General features: G+C 42.8%; 1 protein-coding gene across 1 annotated transcript in view; it reads left to right on the forward strand.

Moving 5' to 3' along the window:
- Positions 1-6,603: 6,603 nt before the first annotated feature.
- Positions 6,604-27,192, forward strand: part of HMGCLL1 (3-hydroxy-3-methylglutaryl-CoA lyase like 1) — a 203,940-nt gene continuing 183,351 nt past the window's right edge. The window contains exons 1-2 of the mRNA XM_069768019.1: positions 6,604-6,692; positions 19,827-19,968. Coding sequence (XP_069624120.1) covers positions 19,873-19,968 — 96 coding nt within the window. The 5' untranslated portion in view covers positions 6,604-6,692; positions 19,827-19,872. The remainder of the gene's footprint in view (positions 6,693-19,826; positions 19,969-27,192) is intronic.

Here is a 27,192-nt window from a genome sequence, read left to right on the forward strand (position 1 = left end):
TGCCTTCTGGGAAAGCGAAGAGTCTCCCTAAGCTAGAAGATCGTTGGGTACAGCCGGGACCAGCTGCTTGGAAAGAATCACCAAACCGCGCGCTTTACGGCGCGCGAATTTTTGCCTGTAGGACATTATTGCAAGAGAGCTTGGCTGAGTAGATTACACAAGAAGGAAAACACACAGCAAGTCAGCAGGATCTAGGAGCAACATGGCAGATGTGACAACCTACATGGTGAGCTGCAGCATGTGCTACATGTTCACAGATCGACCAGAAAAAGAATTAAATTTCACCTGTCAGAAGTGTAGACTAGTGGCCCTTTTAGAAGAAAAGGTGCGGGGTCTGGAAGAAAGAATAGCAACTTTGAAACTCATCAAAGAGAATGAAGACTTTCTAGACAGAACAGAAGCATCTCTACTGGTCACAGAAGGTGAAAAAAGTGTCAGAGAACCTCCAAAAGCAGATGAGTGGAAGCATGTGACCAAAAGAAGCAAGAAGACCATGGAGAAATCACCAACCACACAACTGAAGAACCGATATCAAATCTTTGTAGAGGATGAAGATGGCACACCTAAGGATGAAGCAATACCAGCAAGCAAAAAAGAAAAGGGCACACAGCAACAAGTGACAGCAAAAAGTACAGCCAAGAAGCAACGAAGAGTGGTGGTGGTGGGAGACTCACTACTGAGAGGCACAGAAGCAGCCATCTGCAGACCGGACATAACTGCAAGAGAAGTATGCTGCCTTCCAGGTGCGATGATCAAGGATGTGACCGATAGGATACCAAAGCTCTTCAACTCCAAGGACGTCCACCCATTTCTTCTGATACATGTTGGCACCAATGACACGGCAAGGAAGGACCTACCGACAATCTGCAAAGACTTTGAAGAGTTGGGGAAGAAAGTAAAGGAACTGGATGCACAGGTAGTTTTTTCTTCTATCCTTCCAGTAGACGGGCATGGCACCAGGAGATGGAACAGGATCCTTGATGCAAACAACTGGCTAAGACGATGGTGCAGACAACAAGGATTCGGATTCCTGGACCACGGTGTGAATTACTTGTACGATGGACTCCTCGTCAGAGACGGACTACACCTCAACAAACCTGGGAAACACACATTCGCCAGAAGACTCGCTACACTCATCAGGAGGGCGTTAAACTAGAAGAAGAGGGGACGGGAAGAAAAACATTAGACTTGAAAAAAGAAGATCCAGGAAAACATACTCAGAAGGGAGGTAAGAACATTTCTAAAACAATCCACAGCGAGGAGATTGGAACAAAACAAAATCCTCTAAACTGCATGCTTGCAAACTCCAGAAGCCTGACAAACAAGATGGAAGAACTAGAAGCAGAAATATCTACAGGTAACTTTGACATAGTGGGAATAACCGAGACATGGTTAGATGAAAGCTATGACTGGGCAGTTAACTTACAGGGTTACAGTCTGTTTAGAAAGGATCGTAAAAATCGGAGAGGAGGAGGGGTTTGTCTCTATGTAAAGTCTTGTCTAAAGTCCACTTTAAGGGAGGATATTAGCGAAGGAAATGAGGATGTCGAGTCCATATGGGTCGAAATTCATGGAGGGAAAAATGGTAACAAAATTCTCATTGGGGTCTGTTACAAACCCCCAAATATAACAGAAACCATGGAAAGTCTACTTCTAAAGCAGATAGATGAAGCTGCAACCCATAATGAGGTCCTGGTTATTGGGGACTTTAACTACCCGGATATTAACTGGGAAACAGAAACATGTGAAACCCATAAAGGCAACAGGTTTCTGCTAATAACCAAGAAAAATTATCTTTCACAATTGGTGCAGAATCCAACCAGAGGAGCAGCGCTTTTAGACCTAATACTATCTAATAGACCTGACAGAATAACAAATCTGCAGGTGGTCGGGCATCTAGGAAATAGCGACCACAATATTGTACAGTTTCACCTGTCTTTCACTAGGGGGACTTTTCAGGGAGTCACAAAAACACTGAACTTTAGGAAGGCAAAGTTTGACCAGCTTAGAGATGCCCTTAATCTGGTAGACTGGGACAATATCCTCAGAACTAATAATACAGATAATAAATGGGAAATGTTTAAGAACATCCTAAATAGGCAGTGTAAGCGGTTTATACCTTGTGGGAATAAAAGGACTAGAAATAGGAAAAACCCAATGTGGCTAAACAAAGAAGTAAGACAGGCAATTAACAGTAAAAAGAAAGCATTTGCACTACTAAAGCAGGATGGCACCATTGAAGCTCTAAAAAACTATAGGGAGAAAAATACTTTATCTAAAAAACTAATTAAAGCTGCCAAAAAGGAAACAGAGAAGCACATTGCTAAGGAGAGTAAAACTAATCCAAAACTGTTCTTCAACTATATCAATAGTAAAAGAATAAAAACAGAAAATGTAGGCCCCTTAAAAAATAGTGAGGAAAGAATGGTTGTAGATGACGAGGAAAAAGCTAACATATTAAACACCTTCTTCTCCACGGTATTCACGGTGGAAAATGAAATGCTAGGTGAAATCCCAAGAAACAATGAAAACCCTATATTAAGGGTCACCAATCTAACCCAAGAAGAGGTGCGAAACCGGCTAAATAAGATTAAAATAGATAAATCTCCGGGTCCGGATGGCATACACCCACGAGTACTAAGAGAACTAAGTAATGTAATAGATAAACCATTATTTCTTATTTTTAGGGACTCTATAGAGACAGGGTCTGTTCCGCAGGATTGGCGCATAGCAAATGTGGTGCCAATATTCAAAAAGGGCTCTAAAAGTGAACCTGGAAATTATAGGCCAGTAAGTCTAACCTCTATTGTTGGTAAAATATTTGAAGGGTTTCTGAGGGATGTTATTCTGGATTATCTCAATGAGAATAACTGTTTAACTCCATATCAGCATGGGTTTATGAGAAATCGCTCCTGTCAAACCAATCTAATCAGTTTTTATGAAGAGGTAAGCTATAGGCTGGACCACGGTGAGTCATTGGACGTGGTATATCTCGATTTTTCCAAAGCGTTTGATACCGTGCCGCACAAGAGGTTGGTACACAAAATGAGAATGCTTGGTCTGGGGGAAATTGTGTGTAAATGGGTTAGTAACTGGCTTAGTGATAGAAAGCAGAGGGTGGTTATAAATGGTATAGTCTCTAACTGGGTCGCTGTGACCAGTGGGGTACCGCAGGGGTCAGTATTGGGACCTGTTCTCTTCAACATATTCATTAATGATCTGGTAGAAGGTTTACACAGTAAAATATCGATATTTGCAGATGATACAAAACTATGTAAAGCAGTTAATACAAGAGAAGATAGTATTCTGCTACAGATGGATCTGGATAAGTTGGAAACTTGGGCTGAAAGGTGGCAGATGAGGTTTAACAATGATAAATGTAAGGTTATACACATGGGAAGAGGGAATCAATATCACCATTACACACTGAACGGGAAACCACTGGGTAAATCTGACAGGGAGAAGGACTTGGGGATCCTAGTTAATGATAAACTTACCTGGAGCAGCCAGTGCCAGGCAGCAGCTGCCAAGGCAAACAGGATCATGGGGTGCATTAAAAGAGGTCTGGATACACATGATGAGAGCATTATACTGCCTCTGTACAAATCCCTAGTTAGACCGCACATGGAGTACTGTGTCCAGTTTTGGGCACCGGCGCTCAGGAAGGATATAATGGAACTAGAGAGAGTACAAAGGAGGGCAACAAAATTAATAAAGGGGATGGGAAAACTACAATACCCAGATAGATTAGCGAAATTAGGATTATTTAGTCTAGAAAAAAGACGACTGAGGGGCGATCTAATAACCATGTATAAGTATATAAGGGGACAATACAAATATCTCGCTGAGGATCTGTTTATACCAAGGAAGGTGACGGGCACAAGGGGGCATTCTTTGCGTCTGGAGGAGAGAAGGTTTTTCCACCAACATAGAAGAGGATTCTTTACTGTTAGGGCAGTGAGAATCTGGAATTGCTTGCCTGAAGAGGTGGTGATGGCGAACTCAGTCGAGGGGTTCAAGAAAGGCCTGGATGTCTTCCTGGAGCAGAACAATATTGTATCATACAATTAGGTTCTGTAGAAGGACGTAGATCTGGGGATTTATTATGATGGAATATAGGCTGAACTGGATGGACAAATGTCTTTTTTCGGCCTTACTAACTATGTTACTATGTTACTATGTTACTATGATTTCCTCCTTGTGGGTACCTTGAATATGAGTTAATGCGGGAAGGCAGAAGTGATGCTGCAGAGCAGACAGATGAGCAGCAGGGTAAAAATGCCAAAAGCGTTCTCAGATGGCCTACACTTTCAAAAAAAGCTATATCATACGTATATGGGTGATTTTTAAGGAATTTCTGCACCATCAAATTCAGCACATGCACCAGGCAAGTGTTGTGTCAAACTGGCTAGGTCCAGAGGTGCTAAAAGATTTTGTCCATTATGGCACATCACCTGGACAGGCACGAGTTTTATTGGCACCAATCACTATTATATTCTAAACATAAAAAATTACCTTTTATAATAAAGGAGAGGAAAAAAATGGAATGTACTTATAAAATGTATCACTTCCCAAAATGAAGCACATGTTTCACAATGTGTGTCCAGTGCAGCCCGTGAGGAAGCGCACGCAAAACGCTCGTCGGGGCTGCACTGGACACACGTTGGCAGGCAGTATTATGGGTAAGCTGAGCATCTTGGTTCTGAGACATGTGAAAACTAGCATTCACTTTTGTATCTTTATTCTTGCTGTATATCCTTTTTGACCTGGGGTTCTTCTATATATACTGCACCTTAGATCCACTATGCACTTTTGAGTATGTTTATGTAAGGAGGTGGCTGAGGACCTCAGTGCTCCCTCTCTCCTTCCTTTGTGGTGCCGAGCACTTAATATAAACATGTTGTTAATATATTGTGTTGACGTTGTTCTTACTGTAAATGCCTTATAATTCTATTGAACTGCCTCATATTGATCTGATTCTGATGTTTTTGCCATGCGCGATCGTATGTAAATGTGTCTATATCTTTTCGTTGAGGGGAGTTCCCCTTTAAATCCTCTATGTTCTATGTCTTTATTGCTGTACTGTGCTTGCCCTGTATATTGTGCTGTGTCATTGTATTGAGTTAGGGAAACAAAGGAGTTAAGGATGTGGGCTGGGCCAGTAGCAGCAAAAGGCATGTTGGCCCAGGTCAGATGTGTAATACCAGAGGTGTCAAACTGCATTCCTCGAGGGCTGCAAACAGGTCATGTTTTCAGGATTTCCTTGTGTTGCACAGGTGATAATTTAATCACCGGCACAGAATGATTCCAGCACCTTGTGCAATGCTAAGGAAATCTTGAAAACATGACCTGTTTGCAGCCCTCGAGGAATGCAGTTTGACACCTCTGGTAATACAGATGGGGCATTGCCAGACTTTTCGATGGGAGAGACCTGCTGCCCTAGGCTCAAAAAGACTCCAGGAACTAAAGAAGGACTCAAGGACTTAACAGGACTGAAGGACCACAACATGGGTCCCAGGACTCTGGAAAGGCCCCCGCTGAAGGGGATTTAAGCGCCCAGATCCCAGTGAGTGGACTTCTGCAAACTTCGGCTGCTGCAGCCATCATGGGTACGGCCGTAGCAAGTGTCAGGGAAAGAGCAGCAAGCCAGTGTTGAAACTGTCTTTTTGTCTACCTTTCAGTCTCGTTCATTAAAAGTTATTTCCCTATTGGAAAGCAGCTGCAGTCTTGAACTCTCCTTGCCGGGACTAAATTGACCAGAGGAAGAGAAATTTAACTCATGGGAAAAGCTGTGTCAGTCCCATCTATTTATGTACAAGGGACCATGGGGTGTTCGCTGACCATATGCTCAGTGAACTGTGTCTTTAAGTAACTTGGCCGTAACTCTTCCCCCCCAGTCGCCCTTGTTACACTTCTACTCTGACGGCCATAACTCTTCCCCCCCAGTCGCCCTCGTTACACTTCTACTCTGACCTCTTTTTTGAGGTGTAGTTTGCTCAGCCTTCTCTATTGCACCCTCCCTGTGATATAACCAACATTTGCTGTCCTTCACACATGAGCCTTCTATGTGCCTGTGTCCTTTTAGCTGTTCATTATTATATGTGCTATGTTTTGTAATTTGTTCTTTAATAAAATGTGTTAATTCTTTTTTATGACTGCGTGAGTTCGTGTAGGATTTCTGATAAGCAAACAAGTAGCTTTTTGGCGGTTGTTTAGGTTATGAATCGCACAGTGTAAATTGACTCTTATACATGTGCACGTTTTGAGGATTTGGAAAGTAATCAATTGCGTCCTGCAATAGCCTATACGAAAAAAAACCCCAAAGAAATAAAGAAACAGTGAAAACATGGAAATAGCCACCTCCTCTGACATTTCTTTTTTTTCACATTTTGAAATAATCCTCCAATATAGTCAGACTCCCATCAATATCTGGTCAATAGCTTGTCTCCTTCTGAATGTATCTTTACCTTTATGAAAGAAGGACACTTGTCTTCATTTGTATAGAGATCTGAGCATAGTGTGGTATTGCCCTTTTAAGCAGCTGTGCATCTAGGCCCCTTTAACAGAGATGCGATGGCAGCTTTAGCTGAGCATGCCTAGTGCAGAACTGGGATACAGACAGACAGAAAATGTATACCAGCAACCTGATAGAGTAAAATATACCGAGCAGATTACAGATCTGTATATTATGGGTAAGCATAAAGGCAAATATTGCGGAGGTGACCTCTGCAATCAATGATCAGAAATGTGAAAGGCATGCAATTTACTGTAATGTGCTATAAATGCCGGTAGAGTGCTGAGAACGAAAAGGCAGGAAATGCTCATTATTATTATTATTGGCACATTTGTTTATCCTGACAGAAATAGGATATATGTATTGAATGTTTAGGATGCAGCTTGTGCAGGTCTGAGCTGGATAGTAATGCAGAACATATGATGGGTGTTAATTAGTGTGCGGCATTACAGAGCAATATTTTACTGGCACGTATTCTTCAGCAGGTGTTGGCTTATTAATATTACTGTTAAAGAAACTCTTATTTCTTTAATTTCATACATTGTACTTGACTGCTATCCATTGTTTTATCAGATCGCAGTCGGCCCAATGTTATTCTATGGGGCAACTCAGATATGCGATTTGCCAATTCAGCATGAGCAAACAATCGCAGCATGCTGTGACACATCCGATAATCAGATCTCACTCACCCATTTAAGTCTGTGGATACATGTTTAAAGGCCCCTTCACATTAAGCGACGCTGCAGCGATACCGACAACGATCCGGATCGCTGCAGCGTCGCTGTTTGGTCGCTGGAGAGCTGTCACACAGACCGCTCTCCAGCGACCAACGATGCCGGTAACCAGGGTAAACATCGGGTAACTAAGCGCAGGGCCGCGCTTAGTAACCCGATGTTTACCCTGGATACCATGCTAAAAGTTAAAAAAAACAAACACTAGATACTTACCTACCGCTGTCTGTCCTCCAGCGCTGCGCTCTGCTTCTCTGCTCTCCTCCTGTACTGTCTGTGAGCCGGAAAGCAGAGCGGTGACGTCACCGCTCTGCTTTCCGGCTCACAGCCAGTACAGGAGGAGTGCAGAGCGTAGCGCTGGAGGACAGACAGCGTTAGGTAAGTATCTAGTGTTTGTTCTTTTTTACTTTTAGCATGGTAACCAGGGTAAACATCAGGTTACTAAGTGCGGCCCTGCGCTTAGTTACCCGATGTTTACCCTGGTTACCAGTGAAGACATCGCTGGATCGGTGTCACACACGCCGATCCAGCGATGTCTCCAGGGAGTCCAGCGACGAAATAAAGTTCTGGACTTTATTCAGCGACCAGCGATCTCCCAGCAGGGGCCTGATCGTTGGTCGCTGTCACACAGAACGATTTCATTAACGATATCGTTGCTACGTCACAAATAGCAACGATATCGTTAACAATATCGTTATGTGTGAAGGTACCTTAACATTGGACTGCACTAAAGGCCCCTTCACATTTAGCGACGCTGCAGCGATACCGACAACGATCCGAATCGCTGCAGCGTCGCTGTTTGGTCGCTGGAGAGCTGTCACACAGACCGCTCTCCAGCGACCAACGATGCCGGTAACCAGGGTAAACATCGGGTAACTAAGCGCAGGGCCGCGCTTAGTAACCCGATGTTTACCCTGGTTACCATGGTAAAAGTAAAAAAAAACAAACAGTACATACTTACCTACAGCCGTCTGTCCTCCAGCGCTGCGCTCTGCTTCTCTGCTCTCCTCCTGTACTGTCTGGGAGCCGGAAAGCAGAGCGGTGACGTCACCGCTCTGCTTTCCGGCTCACAGCCAGTACAGGAGGAGTGCAGCGCTGGAGGACAGACAGCTGTAGGTAAGTATGTACTGTTTGTTTTTTTTTACTTTTAGCATGGTAACCAGGGTAAACATCGGGTTACTAAGCGCGGCCCTGCGCTTAGTTACCCGATGTTTACCCTGGTTACCAGTGAAGACATCGCTGGATCGGTGTCACACACGCCGATCCAGCGATGTCTCCAGGGAGTCCAGCGACGAAATAAAGTTCTGGACTTTATTCAGCGACCAACGATCTCCCAGCAGGGGCCTGATCGTTGGTCGCTATCACACATAACGATTTCATTAACGATATCGTTGCTACGTCACAAATAGCAACGATATCGTTAACAATATCGTTATGTGTGAAGGTACCTTAAGATGTCATGTAAGCACAGAGACAGGGAAAATCTCTGCATCTGTGCTGCATGCGAGAGAATTGCAGCACGGTAAGATGCCACTCTGAGAGTGTTTCAACCTGAGTGTCATTATCATACTCTGCCCCATTCTCTGTCCTGAGAATTGATGGCCGTGTGACCCCAGGATGAGTCTGGTAAAATTTTTTCCAGTTTAGAAATTATTACTATTTAGATATATCCTATTAAAGGGGTTCTTCGGGACTTTAATATTGATGGCCTATCCTTAAAATAGGTCATCAATGTCTGATCGATATCCCCGTCGATCAGTTGTTCCGAATGTTCATGGTGGCTGAAACTGCTCAGTAACAGAGCTATATAAACCTACAGAAATTTGCACAAAGACCTCATCGTACAAAAAATCATAAATTTTATTAGGAACAATAACAAGAATATTAAAAACAACATTGATGGAAAATGATACTAAATACAAACACCCCAGACCAGAGGTAAACACGTTACAACATTTTGACACACCGCCATATAAGTGAAATGATATCTCTGGGAAAGGAAATCTCTCATGCCAGCACGGCACAATCGCTATGCAACCCCAAACTTAATTACCATCTGGCGGTGCAATAAGCAAAGTATGTATGATATAATAGTACTATACCTCCGGTCTGATGGTGCCACGACCCCTACGCGCGTTTCGGCTGCGTATGCCTTTTTCCGGGTGAATAGCATCATCAGATCGGGCATGCCCTAAATACCCAAACTGACCAATGAACAAGAATAAAAATACGCCACGTCATAGGATCGCCGCCCTATGGCGGCGCATGCGCAGCTCACCCCGGCGAGGTTCGACTCATCACCGGCGTCACCATGCAAACACGCCCACAGGAACACCTCAAAGGACGGTCACGTGAGCGCCAGCCCAACCAAGACGCCGGCAACAACGCGCAACCCCCCAGAAGCGAACGCGCACGCGCACAGGAGGGGATCGTAGACATGACAAGCCACCACAAACAATGTAAATATGCCCACATGAAGTCATTTCATCCCGCGAGAACGGCCCATCAATGAGCATAATGAATACAAAACATAACAAAATTAACCAAAAATCCAGTGATATACATTATGATAAGTAATATATAATACATAAAATCCCAGTACACATTAAATGTATATAGACATAAATATAATAAACAATTTCATTATATCACATGTGCCTAGTGCATTAAGTGCTAATATACAACAATTTAATACAAATAATCAATGTGATTAACATGATTAAATATCAATTATATTAATATAATTATTAAAAATAAATAAAAACATAAACAGTACAGTAAAGTGCAACGTGAAGGGTATTGATTGTATTCCTGTTAGTCCAAGAGGGGGTAATGTGAGTCGGGTGTAACCTGGTTCACCCTGTGTATTGTTTGTCCAATTGGTAATTTCAGTAACAGAGCTGCACAGCACAGCTCCATCGACAGGATAGCGGCCGTGGGCGAGTACTGCCCATCTGACCCCTATTGATGTGAATAGCGTGTGGATGTGCAGTACCCAGTTGTTTCCACTATACAGTAGATGGAGCTGCCCTGTGCAGCTCTGTTACTGAGCAGTTCCGGCTGCCACCAACACCGGGAGCAGCTGATCAGTTGAGGAGCCAGGTATTGCACTCCCACTGATCAGACATTGATGACCTATCCCAGGTCTGTTGATAGGGTCCTAAAAGATCAGGGGTCCATGCCCTAAAAGTACCTGTCTCCCCATATGACATCCCAACCAATTAAAGGGGAAAAACGCAATAGCAGTTAAATAGTGTAGTTAGGGAACAGTAGGTAATTTTTAATGCAAGTATATTAGAAATTAGTTTAGATTACGGTATCAAATAGATAGGGATTTAGATTAAAGTTTCTTTAACCTCTGAACCACCCTTTTAGCCCCTTTATGACCTTGGACATGTCCATACATCCAGGTTGGCTGGTATTTACAGACCTTGTATGTATGGATTCGTCATGGCGATATTGCATTCACAGGGGTGTCATTGTGGGGGCCCAATCATTGCAATTGTGACCTGATGTCATCATGATGACATCCAGGTCACCAGGCACTAGCAAGATAGCTCATGGGCAGTACATAACCAAACTAACTTGCGTCTGCAGGGTTGCAATGCTTTATACCAACAATCAGACTATAAAGAGTGAAAGTCCCATAGTGGGACTATGTAAAAAAGCAAAAAAAATTTGGAATAATATACTTTTTTTAAATCACAAAATATGTAGAATTGAGTCGAAGAGCCAAAAAAACAAAACAACGTTATAAATGTGGTATCACTGTAATCATACTAACCCAAAGAATAAAGCTGCCTCATCAATTTTACCACATGCTAAACGGCATGAAAAAAAATCCCAAGAAACTATTGCTAAATTGCTTTTTTTTTTTTTTTTGCCTTCCGAAACTTGGAATAGAAAGCGATCAAAAATGTCATGTACCCGAAAATGTTACCAATAAAAACGGCAACTTGTCCCCCAAAAACAAGCTCTCAAATGACTCTGTCGGCAGAAATGTGGAAAAATTATAGCTCTTAAAATATGGCGATGCAACCATATTTTGCAATAAAAAGCGTTTTTTTAGTGGGTAACAGCCAAATAGAGAAAAAATGATATAAATATGGTATTGCACCGGCACGAAGAATAAAGTAGTCTAATCACTTATACCTCACGAGGAATGTTGTAAAAAATAAAGAAAACCAATTCTTCCCTGCTGTTGATTTTTTTTCACTCTGCCTCGCAAAGATCGCAGTAAGGCTACTTTCACACTAGCGTCGTGCACTGCATGTCGCAATGCGTTGTTTTGTAGAAAAAACGCATCCTACAAAATTGCGTTTTTTCTCCATTGACTAACATTAGCGACGCTTTGCCACACATACGTCGTGTTGTGGCGGACCGTCGCCACCAAAAAACGTTGCATGTAATGTTTTTTGGTGCGTCGTTACCGTCTTTTCCGACTGCTCATGCGCGGCCGGAACTCCGCCCCCGACTTCCTGCACCTCACAGTGGGGCAGTGGATGCGTTGAAAAACAGAATCCGCTGCTCCTGTTGTGCGGCGCTTCCACAGTATGCGTCGGTGCGCCGCAATGTCGCATTGCGACGTGCAGTGCCCGATGCTAGTGTGAAAGTAGCCTAAGGCCCTGGTCACATTTATACTGCGCTCTGCTGATTGCTTACACATGGGTTTCTGTGTAAATCTATGAAATACGTGTTGCCGATGAAACCCCAGGTGGAAGATACCCTATGGTGAGGTAGATGAAGGCACTGTGGACATCGTCTGGCCTGTGATCCGGCGCTGCCTATCTTTTTAAGGCATGCATAAAATATGCCCATAGTTTTAAGCACTTCTGAATATAAGGACAATGCTGAACAGAGGCTAGACTGAGTGCAGAGTAACTGTGGTACCTCATTATAGTAAATAGATCCCTCAGGTGTTTCATCTGAATTACGTCACTCAGAGATTTAGATGGAAGCCCCAAAGTAAGTGCTCAACGTGCCACTCAGAATAAGGGCAGAGACAGACTGCCGTATTTCTTCTGCGAGAATCGCATCGTGAAACTTGTACTGGCTGTCGGTTCTCCTGACCTGAGCTTGACAGCTGCATAGTAATCCATTATGCTGTCATGCTCAGGTCAGGAGAGGTGCCGGCCAGTCCATGCAGTGCGATGCGATTATCGCACGAGAAATAAGTGCGATCCCAAACATTATGTAAAATGTTCTTAAAAAAACCCTTCAAATCAATCCATGTAAAAAGCAAGTCCCCACTCAGGTCCATCGTTCATGTTTCTGTTTGTGGAAAGGCTCTGGAAAAGCGAAATTGCTCCTCTCCCCTAAAAGAAATTCAACAAATTCTATGCTCCCAAATCCAAATGCCCCCTTTCTTCTGATCCCCAGAATATACAGTGGACTGCAAAGTACTGGGGACTACAATGGCAGTTTGCAATTTTCATTCAGCAGCATCCACTGCTGATTATTTCTGGAAAAAAAACCCATGGAGTCAAAATCATCACTACTCCAAAGGGTTATAATTTCCAAAATGGGGTCAACAAATTATATGCTGCAATTTCTCCTATTACCCTTGTGAAAATGCAAAAATCGGGGCTAATAAACATTTTTGTGGGAAAAATGTGATTTTTTTTTTATTTTTACGGCTCAATGATATAAACTTCTGTGAAGCACCTGGGGGTTCAAGGTGTTCACCACACATCTAGATAAGGCACATCGGGGGCTCTCCAAATGCGACATGGCATCAGCTGATTATTCCATCAAATTTAACATTCAAAAAGTCAAATGTTGCTTCTTCCCTTCCCATTTCCTCCACATATGGGATATCTGCATGGTCAGGAGAAATGGCACAACAAATTTTGTGGTCCATTTTTCCTGCTGCCCTTGCGAAAATAAAACATTTGGGTCTAAATTAAAATTTTTGAGAAAAAAGTTAAATGTTCATTATTTCCTTCCACATTCTATTAATTCCTGTGAAGCACCTAAAGGGTTAATAAACGTCTTGAGTATGGTTTTTAGCAGTTTTTAGAATGGTATCACTTCTGGGTATTTTCTGTCATATAGACCCTTCAAACTCACTTCAAATGTGATGTGCTCCCCAAAAATTATTTTGTAAATTTTGTTGGAAAATGAGAAATCGCTGGTTTAACCCTTATAACTTCCTAAAAAAAAAATTATGTTTCAAAAATTGTAGTGCTGTAAGTCAGATGGGTGGGAAATATTATTTATTAATTATTTTGTGTAATATAGCTCTCTGATTTAATGGTATAGAAATTGAAAGTTTGAAAATTGCAGCATTTTCAAAATTTTTGCCAAATTTCCATTTTTTTTTTTACAAAGGCAAGTAATTTCAAAGAAATGTTACCACTATCATGAAGTACAATATGTCACAAAACAAATGTCAGAATCACTGGGATTCATTGAAGCATTCCAGAGTTATGACCTCATAAAGTGACACTGATCAGAATTGTGAAATTTGGCCGGGTCAAGAAGGTGAAAACTGGTTTGGGGGTAAAGGGGTTAAAATAGGATCTTTACATATTTAATTACAAAAAAACCACTGTTGCTTACCCAAAAACACACTATACAAAGACCAATGTTACTAATTTCACCACTATACAAGACCAAAGTAATATTACTACCATACATCTACCACTACATAATGACTGAAATGCATTAACCTGTTACTAAAAAGAACAAAAAAAAAAACCATTATAAAAAGATTGGTATTAGCACTATATGATGACGAAATAGCGGTGCATACCAGTTATGTCAACCATATTACAGAGATTACAGTAAGTAATATACTGACGTTCATTCTGATGGAGTCATTCAATTTATCATCTAGTCCAGACTGATATGACAACTTCTTCCATCCAAAACTAGTCTACAGAGATTACAACAAAAACACTTTTGACTTCTCATATTTCCTGTCTCCGGCTATTCCCAACCTGCACTACCTCCCTTTCCTGCCTGCTCTTCCAACGTGGAAAAGTAACTCCAATACTTATGACATTACTATGATTACCCATCCACCAATTAATGCTACAAAGATAGTGCGCCAGAATCTTTAAAATTATTACTTGCCCATGGAAAGTAGTAAAGTCCCCACTGTGTTACTTTTGAACGTTATAATATCTGAAGTGCCCCCTCCAAGCAACAAATACCATTGAGGCCCCCTAAATACTCTATGATAGTCCTACAGCTCCCTACATTCTACATGGTAGTCCCCACAGCTCCCTATACACTGTATGATAGTGCCACAGCTCAATATACCCAGTATAATGGTCCCCATAGCTCCATATATACTTTATCATGGTCTGTACAGCTCCCTATACACTGTATGATGGTCTCCATAGCTATCTATGCACTGTATGATGATCCCTTTAGCTCCCTATGCAATGTATGATGCTCACTGTAGATCCCTATGCACTGTATGATGGTCCCCACAGCTCCCTGTAATCTGTATGATGGTCCCTACAGCTACCTTATACACTGTATGATGGTCAGTACAGCTACCTTATACAATGTATGATGGTTCCCATGGCTCCCTATGCACTGCATGATGGACCCTACAGCTCCCTATGCACTGTATGATGGTCCATACAGCTACCTATATACCGTATGATGGTCTCCACAGCTCCCTATGCACTGTATGATGTTCCCCACAGCTCCCTATACCCCACATGATGTTCCACACAGCTTCCTATACACTGTTTGGTGGTCCTTACAGCTCTGTATGCCCTCTATGATGCTCCTCACAGCTCCCTGTTCACTTTATGATGATCCCAAAACCCCCTATACAATGGGTCCGTCGTCCTGTAGGATAGAAGGACCTGATGCAGGAGAAACTAAATCAATTGTAACAGAAGACCTACTGTCATGTGGTGAATAATATTGTTGTCAAGTAAAGCTAAACAAGGTCACCCAAACATGGCAGTGCGATCTTATATGCATATAGATTGTATACCTTTCACGATCCATTTTTGGACTTGTGGCAGCTCTGGTTCCACTCAGTTTAAAACTTTTTTCCTTTTGGACCATCGGGGGTTAATGTCAGTTTCTTTCCCCCACTGGCAATATGATGTTACTGCAGTGCGGCTGGGTCAGCTGATGCAGGAGGTGACCCCTCCCACATCCTTTAAAAGGTCACCTGATGCATCAGCTGACTGTTGGTGATACAGTTTCTTTCTGGAGACCAGCCAAGCAGGAGCAGCTTTCTGGTGTTAGCCTCGTCTGGTTATAGGAGTCCAGTTGCTGTTATTATCTGCAGTGTGGAGCTTAGCAGAGGTGTTCATAAGCTAAGTGTGGTGTTTTTTTACATTGTCCCTTTGGTGTTTGTCACTTCCCCCTGTGTGTATTATCTGCAGAGGTGATGCTACTGCTCCCTGCCAGCCAGTGCACTAGCCAGGGCAGTAATAGGTGACTACTAGGGACGAGGTATACTGATGGCGGTAGGGGGAAGGACCTGCATAGGGTGTTAGGTGAGTGCAGGGACAGTCTCAGGTTTCAGCTCAGGTGGTGACCATCCTCCATTCCCTATGGGTAGGACCTTCCTCTCACCTTTTCCATCTCATTGTTTGTGAGTTGTGCCACCCATTGACCGACCACCCATTGGGTCTGGTCACACCATGACAATACCATTCTATCTAAGGCACCAGTGTGTCATAGCCTAAAATTACATGACGGACACATATTGTCAAAGTCATGTGTGAAAGTACAAAGTAAGGAACGTTCTCACTAGTTTAGCAGTATATTTTCGCACTGTAGTGAATCTTGTTTCCTGGTTGGATCCTCCAGAAGACTTGTGGCTAGCTGTAACCTATCCCCAAAAATCTCTTGCCCTGACAAGATCAGTCCACAACTACCCCTATGCTGTAATGCCCTGCACTCTCCCTTAAGTGGTGTCCCAACGTTTCATCCAAGCCAATAAATCAAGGGACTAGCAGGTATAAGGAGATAAAGTGCTAAGTGCTGTAGAGACATGTGGGTCCCTCCACTCTCTCTCCTGTTCTGCAGAGGCTGAAGTGAAGAAAAGGGCTGCTTAAATATGAAATGGTAATTAAGTGGCACTCACCATTTTCTGTCAGAGAACTCCCATGTTAACAACATCGTTCCATCCTCTCCCTTCCATATGTCAGCCATTTCATTGTGTACGGGCATCAAAGAGTGCCCAGCGTTTCCGGTTTTCGTAACACACGTCGGAGTGATTTCTGGGTAGTTGGCCCGCAATAATACCACCCTCTTGTGATGTGCCAATGCAGTAGGTTGCAGGAAACTTACGGTTGTTGGAGCGTACATCATGTTACTTCCGGGCACTTGACCTGCAGCAAGTTCCACCTCTTCCTGTTTTAGTATAACCACTGTATGATGGTTCCCATAACTCAGTATGCCCTGTATGATGTTCCCCACAACTTCCTGTACACTCTATGATGGTCCCCACAGCTCCCTACACATTGTATGATGGTCCCTATATACTGTATAATGGCCTCACACAGTTCCCTATGCACTGTATGATGGTCACTACAGCTCCCTATACACTGTATAATGGTCCATCCAGCTCCCTACATACCGTATGCTGGTCGAAACAGCTCCCTGAATATTGTATGATGGTCAGTACAGCTATCTATGTACTGTATGATGCTTTCCACAGCTCCTGATATAAAGTATGATCGCTTCCATTGCTGCCTATCTACTGCAGCTCCCTATACACTGTATGATGGGCTCCACAGCCCCCAATAGACTGAGGCCCCTTGCAGATTCACATAAACTGTATTATGGTCCCACACATTATACACTATATTTTGTCCCCCACAGCTCCTTATATATAGTATGATTTCCCCATAGCTCCTGATTTCCTGTATTATGGCCCCCTTAGCCCATTATATGCTATGTTATGACCCCCACAGCTTATTTCACATGTGGCCAAAATTGTTTTATGACAGAAAAACCCACAATGGTCATAGAAATAACTTATGGTATGTGCACACGTTGCGGATTCTCTGCTGATCCACAGCGTTTTTTGCAGTGCAGAAACGCTGCAGATCCGCAATTGATTTACAGTACAATGTAAATCAATGAGAAAAAAAAATGCTGTGCACACTTTGTGGAAAATCCGCTGCAGAAACGCTGCGGTTTAAAAGAAGTAGCATGTCACTTCTTTTTTGTGAATCTGCAGCATTTTTGTACCCATTCCATTATAGAAAACCGCAGGGGTAAAAAAATGCAGCAAATCAGCAAGAAAACCGCAGCAAAAAAGCACATAAAAACGCTGCGGAACCGCACAAAAAATGCAGGTGCGTTTTCTGCTAGGAGAGGCAGAATCCGCACCAGAAATTCCTAAGCCTAGTCCGCAACGTGTGCACATAGCCTGAATCTGACAAAAGTAATAATAAATAACAGATCTATGAAAATGAACAAATGAAAGTCAGACATTGCTTTTCAACCATGCTTCCACAGAATTAAAAAAAAATAAATAAAACTCGTGAAATAGGCCTGGACAAAAATGATGGTACCCTTAACTCAATATTTTGTTGTACAACCGTTTGAGGCAATTACTGCAATCAGACGATTCCTGTAACTGTCAATGAGATTTCTACACCTTTCAACAGGTATTTTGGCCCATTCCTCAAGAGCAAACTGCTCCAGTTGTCTCGTGTTTGAAGGTTGCTTTTTCTAGACTGCATGTTTCAGCTCTTTCCAAAGATGTTCAATAGGATTTAGGTCAGAGCTCATAGAATGCCACTTCAGAATAGTCCAATATTTTCCTTTTAGCCATTCTTTGGTGTTTTTATCTGTGTGTTGTGGGTCATTATCCTGTTGCAAGACCCATGACCTGCGACTGAGACCAAGCTTTCTGACACTGGGCAGCACATTTCTCTCTAGAATCCCTTGATAGTCTTGAGATTTTATTGTACCCTGCTCAGATTCTAGACACCCTGTGCCAGGTGCAGCAAAGCAGACCTAGAACATAACAGAGCCTCCTCCATGTTTCACAGTAGGGACAGTGTTCTTTTCTTGATATGCTTCATTTTTCCCTCAATGAACATAGATTTGATGTGCCTTGCCAAAAAGTTCAATTTTTTGTCTCATCTGTCCATAGGACCTTCTCCCAGGAGCTTTGTGGCTTGTTAGCATGTAGTTTAGAAAATTTCAGTCTGGCTTTTTTCTGATTTTTTTTCAATAATGGTGTCCTCCTTGGTCATCTCCCATGAATTTCACTTTGGCTCATACAACAACGGATGGTGCGATCTGACACTGATGTTCCTTGATTTGCCATCAATTTTCCTCCTGCGGTCACCTCAAGGGAGGTTGGCTACAGTCCAATGGATCTTACATTTCTGAATAATATGTTCAACTGTACTCACAGGAACATCAAGCTGCTTGAAGATGTTCATATAACTTTTACTATAAACATGTTGTCTATAATTTTCTTTCTAATTTCCTGAGGCAACTCTTTCCTTCTCTTCCTCTGGTCCATCTTGAGTGTGATACACACCATGTCACCAAATAGCACATTGAGTATCTGTAGCCCTATATACAGGCCCACTCACTGATTCCAAGATTGTAGACACCTGTGATGCCAGTTAGTGGACACACCTTGATTTAACATGTCCCTTTTATCACATTATTTTCAGGGATGCCATCATTTCATTCCAGGCCTATTTCATGTTTATTTTTTTTTTATTCTGTTATTCTGTTTATCTGGTTGAAAAGCAATGTCTGACCTTCATTTGTTCATTTTTATAGAACTTTTATTTATTATTACTTTGGTCAGAATCAAGTTATTTCTGTGACCATTGTGGGTTTTTCTATCATTAAACGAGGGGTACCAACAATTTTGACCACGTGTGTGTATATAGTGCGATGGGCCCATAGTTCTCTAAATATTTTACTATGGCCTAACAGGCCTTTATACATGGCATTATGGGCACCACAACCGGATCATGAAAAAACAATAAAGATTATACTCATCAAACCTTGACAACTCCGTCTGTTCTGACTTCTACAACTGGTCCGCAGGAGCGGCACAATGTTGTGACTTCATCTCAATACCTGCGTAGGTACGTTGAAATCTCATAAGCGCAGGTCTATGGTAAACCTGCAGCTTACAAGACAGATAGTGATGGGGCAGAGAGCTTGTGTCATGGGATTGAAATGTGTTGGCGTCGTGTTGACGCTAACACAGTTCAATGCGGCGGACGCAGTAGACCAGCGGCTCTCGGCAAGAAGACACCCCTTAACCTATCCTAAAGATAAGCTATCAGTGTTAAAGTCTGGAACAACCCCTTTAACGGTTTAGGTCATGAATATGATCTCATGGCTAAAAGGTAGAGTGTCTCTTGCTCTGGAGACCTTCCGCACTACATGTACAACAAATTTATGTGAAAGGTTCAGTTGGTATTATGCAGTACGTTATCTCCCTCGTGGTGCTGCTATAGGAAAAATGAATGTTGCATTGCATTTGTTTTCAAAGGATGCTTCTATCAAGTAGTGAATGTGTAAATTGAATAATCTCTTTAAAAGAAAACATATGTAATGGAAATCACACAAAGCAATTGTACAAGTCACATGTTTTTCTTTTGTTTCAGTTATTTGTTAATTAAAGCAAGCCTGTCTGACTGTTTATTGTGGCTGATGGGTAACGTCCCAACTGCAGTTAAGCATTGTCTCAGTTACCAACATCTTCTAAGAGATCAAAACTGGATTGGAGATGTAACTACTTCTGAACAAGTACAGTATTATAACATTTTTGTAGCATGCTTTTTTGTTGCTTATGTATGCTTTTTGTATGTTTCTTGTACATGCGTGTTTACACGGACGTACATGTGTGGTTTCAATACAGCTACCTGGTAAATCTTTCCATTTGATTAATAGTGTTTTAGTACTACGGTGTTAGGAGCCACTGGACGAAGGATTTTTAAATAGGGTACCCTATTAATCATTGTCATACCGGGTCTTTCAAGTTCCCTGCTTGAATGTCACAATGCACATCACATTCCATTGACTGTGTATTGGAATGCCAGAAATAGCCAGATACAGCACTCGGCTACCTAACTGCTAAACATTTCTTTGATAGTGGCAATGATTACATACTAAAAAGGGAATTTACCCTAAGGGTATGCCCACAAAGTGTCTCTTAAAGGCACCCTATAAAATGGAAATAATGCCCAGCACTGTTAAAACGACATTACTGTGCACATGTTCCATTTTATATCACATGTTTTAAACACTTTCTCTCATATCCGCAAGAGAAATAAACATGCTGCTGTCTGGAGAGATGTGTCGCATGTCCATCTCCACGGGTGATCCGCGGGCGTCTCTGAAGGTATAGTGGACATGGAATTTCTTGAAATCCCTTCTACTATACTGTAATAGCTGGACGCTGATGGTTGGATGCTGTACAAGTACACAGTGTCCAACATCTGTGTGCAATGTCACCAATGATCACTGTATTACTTGTACACTGACACTATATACAGAGCTACTGTGTATAATGTCACCAGTGATCACTGTATTATCTTTACACTGACACTGTATACAGAGCTCCTGTGTACAATGTCAATAGTGATCACTGTATTACCTGTACCCTGACACTATATACAGAGCTCCTGTGTATGGTCACTGGTGATCACTGTATTACCTGTACACTATATACTATATACAGAGGTCCTGTGCATAATGTCATTGGTGATCACTGTATTGCCTGTACACAATGCACTGTATACAGAGCTCCGGTGTATAATATCACCGATCATCACTGTATTACCTGTACACTGACACTATGCACAGTGCTCCTGTACAATGTCACTAGTGATCACTGTATTACCTGTACCCTGACACTATATATAGAGCTCCTGTGTATAGTCACTGGTGATCACTGTATTATCTGTACACTATATACTAAGCTCCTGTTTATAATGTCACCGGTGATCACTGTATTGCCTGTACACAATGCACTGTATACAGAGCTCCGGTGTATAATGTCACCGATGATCACTGTATTACCTGTACACGGACACTGTAAACTAAGTACACATCTCCTGTGTGTGATGGCACTTATGTTGATATCAGTATCGTGTTTTTTTTTAAGTAATGATCAGTATTGTAGTAATCGCTCACCATGTGCTGTTAATATGTGATTAGGTCATGGTGCAGTAGTATTTGTCCCTTGTATGTGGTATTATTGATCATTTAAAAAATTTAAAAATAAATAAAAATATACCTAAAATTGTATTGGATATTTTAACAAATGTTTAATAAGTTACAGTAGAGTAGAGCCCGGCCAAAAGAGTCTACAACAGCTGCTGGCTATCTATGTAATCTGGTGATGGGAACTGTTAATGTGTGATTGGTGAGGGTGTGGTGCAGAAGTGAAGTTTTTCCAGTAATGGGTGGTGGGACTGTAGAAGTTTCGAGGGTTGGAGGCGGAGCTGAGGTGGAGTCTCAAGGGGGCCCAAAAATGTGTCCAGTATAAGTCCCCAAAATACCTAGTAGCAGCCCTATAGACAGAGCCGTATTTAGAGTTTCTGTTGCCCTAGGCACTTTTAGTGCTGCCTCCCCCATTGGCGAGTATGACACTATCCGCATAGACTTTGGCAAGAATCGCTGTTGTGAAGGTAGCCTTTTGCAGCAAATCGGGCAGTTTTTCTGCATCTGCCACGTAAGGGATCACTTACGGCAACACTGCATTTGGTTTCATTCATTCCCTATGGGATTTGCGGTACTTGCTGTGATCTGGGAAATGCGGTACCATACCTCCAAACTTTTGAAGAAGGGAAAAAGGGTCTAAAGGTTGCAGCGCACTACGTGCGCTGCAGCAAATTTTAGGCCACGCCTCTGACCACACCCATTTCACAACTAATCACACCCATATCCAAGTCCCAACCACACCCATTTAGCACTGCTGATCACACTGTTTCATATACAATAATTAAAACAAAAAAAAAATATGGCCACGCAGTGCTCCATACTGTATAATGGCTACGCAGTGCTCCACATACTGTATAATGGCCCTACATGATGTTCCATACTGTATAATGGCCACACAGTGCTCCATACTGTATAATGGCCACACATGATGCTCCATACTGTATAATGGCCACACATGATGCTCAATACTGTATAATGGCCACACATGATGCTCCATACTGTATAATAGCAACACATTATGCTCAATACTGTATAAGGGCCACAGCCCACACATGATGCTCCATACTTTATAAAGGCCACACATGATGCTCCATACTTTATAATGGCCCCACATGATGCTCCATATGGCTTAATGGCCACACATGATGCTCCATACATACTGTATAATGGCCCCACATGATGCTCCGTGTGGCAAAATGGCCACACATGATGCTCCATACTGTATAATGACCTCACATGATGCTCAATACTGTATAATGGCCATACATGATGCCCCATACTTTATAAAGGCCACACATAATGCTCCATACTTTATAATGGCCCCACATGATGCTCCATATGGCATAATGGCCACACATGATGCTCCATACTATATAATGGCCCCACATGATGCTCAATAGTGTATAATGCCCCTCTCCCATCTTGTATGCATAGCTCATCTCCTTCCCATCCCATATGCATGGCTCATATCTCCCCCTCCACCTGTATGCATGGCTCATAATTCCTCCCGCCCCCCGTATGCATGGCTGATGGCTCATAATTCCCCCCCGCCCCCTGTATGCATGGCTGATGGCTCATAATTCCGCCCCCGTATGCATGGCTGATGGCTCATAATTCCCCCCCCTGTATGCATGGCTGATGGCTCATAATTCCCCCCCCCGTTTGCATGGCTGATGGCTCATAATTCCCCCCCCCGTATGCATGGCTGATGGCTCATAATTCCCCCCCCCTGTATGCATGGCTGATGGCTCATAATTCCCCCCTGTATGCATGGCTGATGGCTCATAATTCCCCCCCCCCCCTGTATGCATGGCTGATGGCTCATAATTCCCCCCCTGTATGCATGGCTGATGGCTCATAATTCCCCCCCTGTTTGCATGGCTGATGGCTCATAATTCCCCCCCTGTATGCATGGCTGATGCCTCATAATTGCCCCCCGTATGCATGGCTGATGGCTCATAATTCCCCCCCCCCCGTATGCATGGCTAATGGCTCATAATTCACCCCCCCCCTGTATGCATGGCTGATGGCTCATAATTCCCCCCCGTATGCATGGCTGATGGCTCATAATTCCCCCCCCCGTATGCATGGCTGATGGTTCATAATTCCCCCCCCCTGTATTGTAAGATACACAGTACACCCAATAATCGTGAGGATACTAATAATAGCTTATTATAATTTAAAATAACACGGTAACCAAAACTATCAGGGTGCGCTGTGAGAAAGTGCAGTGGACAAACCACTGCGAGGGGAGAACCAACAACCAACGTATTACACCATGGAACAAATTAAAGCTAAATCAGACCGAGGCGGGGAATATGAAAAATATATGGCTTTATTACTAGGGTGCCTATGATTACATATCAATAAGAAAATTTAATCAATCCATTATACAAGCAAAAATTACATAAAAAATATAAAATAATTAATAAAATGCGTACACTGACAGATTATATGTATGAGAAAAAAGACTATATAAGTATCTCTTTATAGTACTAGAACCACCAACAGGGTAAAATATACGTCTCTAGAAATAAATATTTTATAGCTGCACCAGAAGTTTAATAAAGAAAAATATATGTAAAAAAATATATAATATTATAATAGAAAAGCACAGCAAACTGGAGAGACCAGCAGGGAAGTGAATCCTTCAAGAACAATGGGCAACTGGCACTGACTAAAGGATCCTGCAAAGCTATATACCCCAGCCAGTTTTGCAATTAGTAGATACACCTGTCCACTCCTGCAGTCCAGGCACAACTGCATTACCCTCTACAACCACCGGAGGGAGCTCAAAAGCTGAATTCACAACAGTACCCCCCCTTGAGGAGGGGTCACCGAACCCTCACCAGAGCCCCCAGGCCGATCAGGATGAGCCCGATGAAAAGGCACAAACCAAATCAACGGCATGGACATCAGAGGCAGAAACCCAAGAATTATCCTCCTGGCCATAACCCTTCCACTTGACAAGGTACTGAAGCTTCCGCCTCGAAAAACGGGAATCCAAAATCTTCTCAACAACATACTCCAACTCCAAATCGACCAATACAGTGGTCGGAGGATCAACAGAGGGAACAACGGGCTCCACATATTTCCGCAACAAAGATCTATGGAAAACATTATGAATAGCAAAAGAGGCCGGAAGCGCCAGGCGAAAGGACACCGGATTAATAATCTCAGAAATCCTATAAGGACCAATAAATCGAGGCTTAAACTTAGGGGAAGAAACCTTCATAGGAACATAGTAACATAGTAACATAGTAAGTAAGGCCGAAAAAAGACATTTGTCCATCCAGTTCAGCCTATATTCCATCATAATAAATCCCCAGATCTACGTCCTTCTACAGAACCTAATAATTGTATGATACAATATTGTTCTGCTCCAGGAAGACATCCAGGCCTCTCTTGAACCCCTCGACTGAGTTCGCCATCACCAACTCCTCAGGCAAGCAATTCCAGATTCTCACTGCCCTAACAGTAAAGAATCCTCTTCTATGTTGGTGGAAAAACCTTCTCTCCTCCAGACGCAAAGAATGCCCCCTTGTGCCCGTCACCTTCCTTGGTATAAACAGATCCTCAGCGAGATATTTGTATTGTCCCCTTATATACTTATACATGGTTATTAGATCGCCCCTCAGTCGTCTTTTTTCTAGACTAAATAATCCTAATTTCGCTAATCTATCTGGGTATTGTAGATCTCCCATCCCCTTTATTAATTTTGTTGCCCTCCTTTGTACTCTCTCTAGTTCCATTATATCCTTCCTGATCACCGGTGCCCAAAACTGGACACAGTACTCCATGTGCGGTCTAACTAGGGATTTGTACAGAGGCAGTATAATGCTCTCATCATGTGTATCCAGACCTCTTTTAATGCACCCCATGATCCTGTTTGCCTTGGCAGCTGCTGCCTGGCACTGGCTGCTCCAGGTAAGTTTATCATTAACTAGGATCCCCAAGTCCTTCTCCCTGTCAGATTTACCTAGTGGTTTCCCGTTCAGTGTGTAATGGTGATATTGATTCCTTCTTCCCATGTGTATAACCTTACATTTATCATTGTTAAACCTCATCTGCCACCTTTCAGCCCAAGTTTCCAACTTTTCCAGATCCATCTGTAGCAGAATACTATCTTCTCTTGTATTAACTGCTTTACATAGTTTTGTATCATCTGCAAATATCAATATTTTACTGTGTAAACCTACTACCAGATCATTAATGAATATGTTGAAGAGAACAGGTCCCAATACCGACCCCTGCGGTACCCCACTGGTCACAGTGACCCAGTTAGAGACTATACCATTTATAACCACCCTCTGACGGGAAGATAACCAAACCAGATCACCAACCCGAAGCCGGGAACCAACACACCGACGATGGTTAGGAAAACGCTGAGCCTCCTCCTGAGATACTGAGACAGTATCAAATTGTCCACCACATAAGCCCAAATCTGCTGCATCCTGTCGACCACAGAATCCACAACAGGAAGGTCAGAAGGCTCAACCTGCCCAGAAGAAAAACGAGGATGAAAACCAAAATTACAAAAAAAAGGCGAAACCAAAGTAGCCGAACTAGCCCGATTATTAAGGGCAAACTCGGCCAATGGCAAAAAAGCCACCCAATCATCCTGATCAGCAGACACAAAGCATCTCAAATAGGTCTCCAAGGTCTGATTAGTTCACTCAGTCTGGCCATTTGTCTGAGGATGAAATGCAGAGGAAAAAGACAAACTGGGAACCTCTGTCGGACACAATATTCTCCGGAATACCATGCAAACGTACCACATGCTGAAAAAACAACGGAACCAAATCAGAAGAAGAAGGCAATTTAGGCAAAGGCACCAAATGAACCATCTTAGAAAATCGGTCACAGACAACCCAGATAACCGACATTCTTTGGGAAACAGGAAGATCGGAAATAAAATCCATAGAAATATGCGTCCAAGGTCTCTCAGGGACCGGCAATGGCAAAAGCAACCCACTAGCGCGGGAACAGCAAGGCTTAGCCCGCGCACAAATCCCACAGGACTGCACAAAACAACGCACATCCAGTGACAAAGAAGGCCACCAAAAGGACCTACTAACCAAATCTCTGGTACCAAAAATCCCAGGATGACCAGCCAACAAAGAACAATGAACCTCAGAAATCACTTTACTAGTCCATCTATCAGGAACAAACAGTTTCCCCACAGGACAGCGGTCAGGCTTATCAGCCTGAAATTCCTGAAGAACCCGTCGCAAATCAGGGGAGATGGCAGAAAGAATCACCCCTGCCTTCAAAATGCCGACCGGCTCAAGAACCCCAGGGGAATCAGGAAAAAAACTCCTAGAGAGGGCATCTGCCTTAACATTCTTAGTACCAGGAATGTACGAGACCACAAAATCAAAACGGGAGAAAAACAGGGACCATCGAGCCTGTCTAGGATTCAGCCGTTTGGCAGACTCAAGGTAAATCAGATTCTTGTGATCGGTCAGGACCACAATATGGTGCTTGGCCCCCTCAAGCCAATGTCGCCACTCCTTAAATGCCCACTTCATAGCCAACAACTCCCGATTGCCGACATCATAATTGCGTTCCGCAGGCGAAAACTTCCGAGAAAAGAAGGCACACGGTTTCATCAAGGAAGCATCAGAATTCCTCTGAGACAAAACGGCCCCTGCCCCAATCTCAGACGCGTCAACCTCAACCTGAAATGGAAGACAAACATCTGGCTGACGCAACACAGGGGCAGAAGTAAATCGGCGTTTAAGCTCCTGAAAGGCAGAAACAGCCGCGGAGGACCAATTTGTCACATCAGCGCCTTTCTTGGTC

The sequence above is a fragment of the Ranitomeya imitator genome, chromosome 5, assembly GCF_032444005.1.
Source record: "Ranitomeya imitator isolate aRanImi1 chromosome 5, aRanImi1.pri, whole genome shotgun sequence".
NCBI classification, from domain to species: domain Eukaryota; kingdom Metazoa; phylum Chordata; class Amphibia; order Anura; family Dendrobatidae; genus Ranitomeya; species Ranitomeya imitator.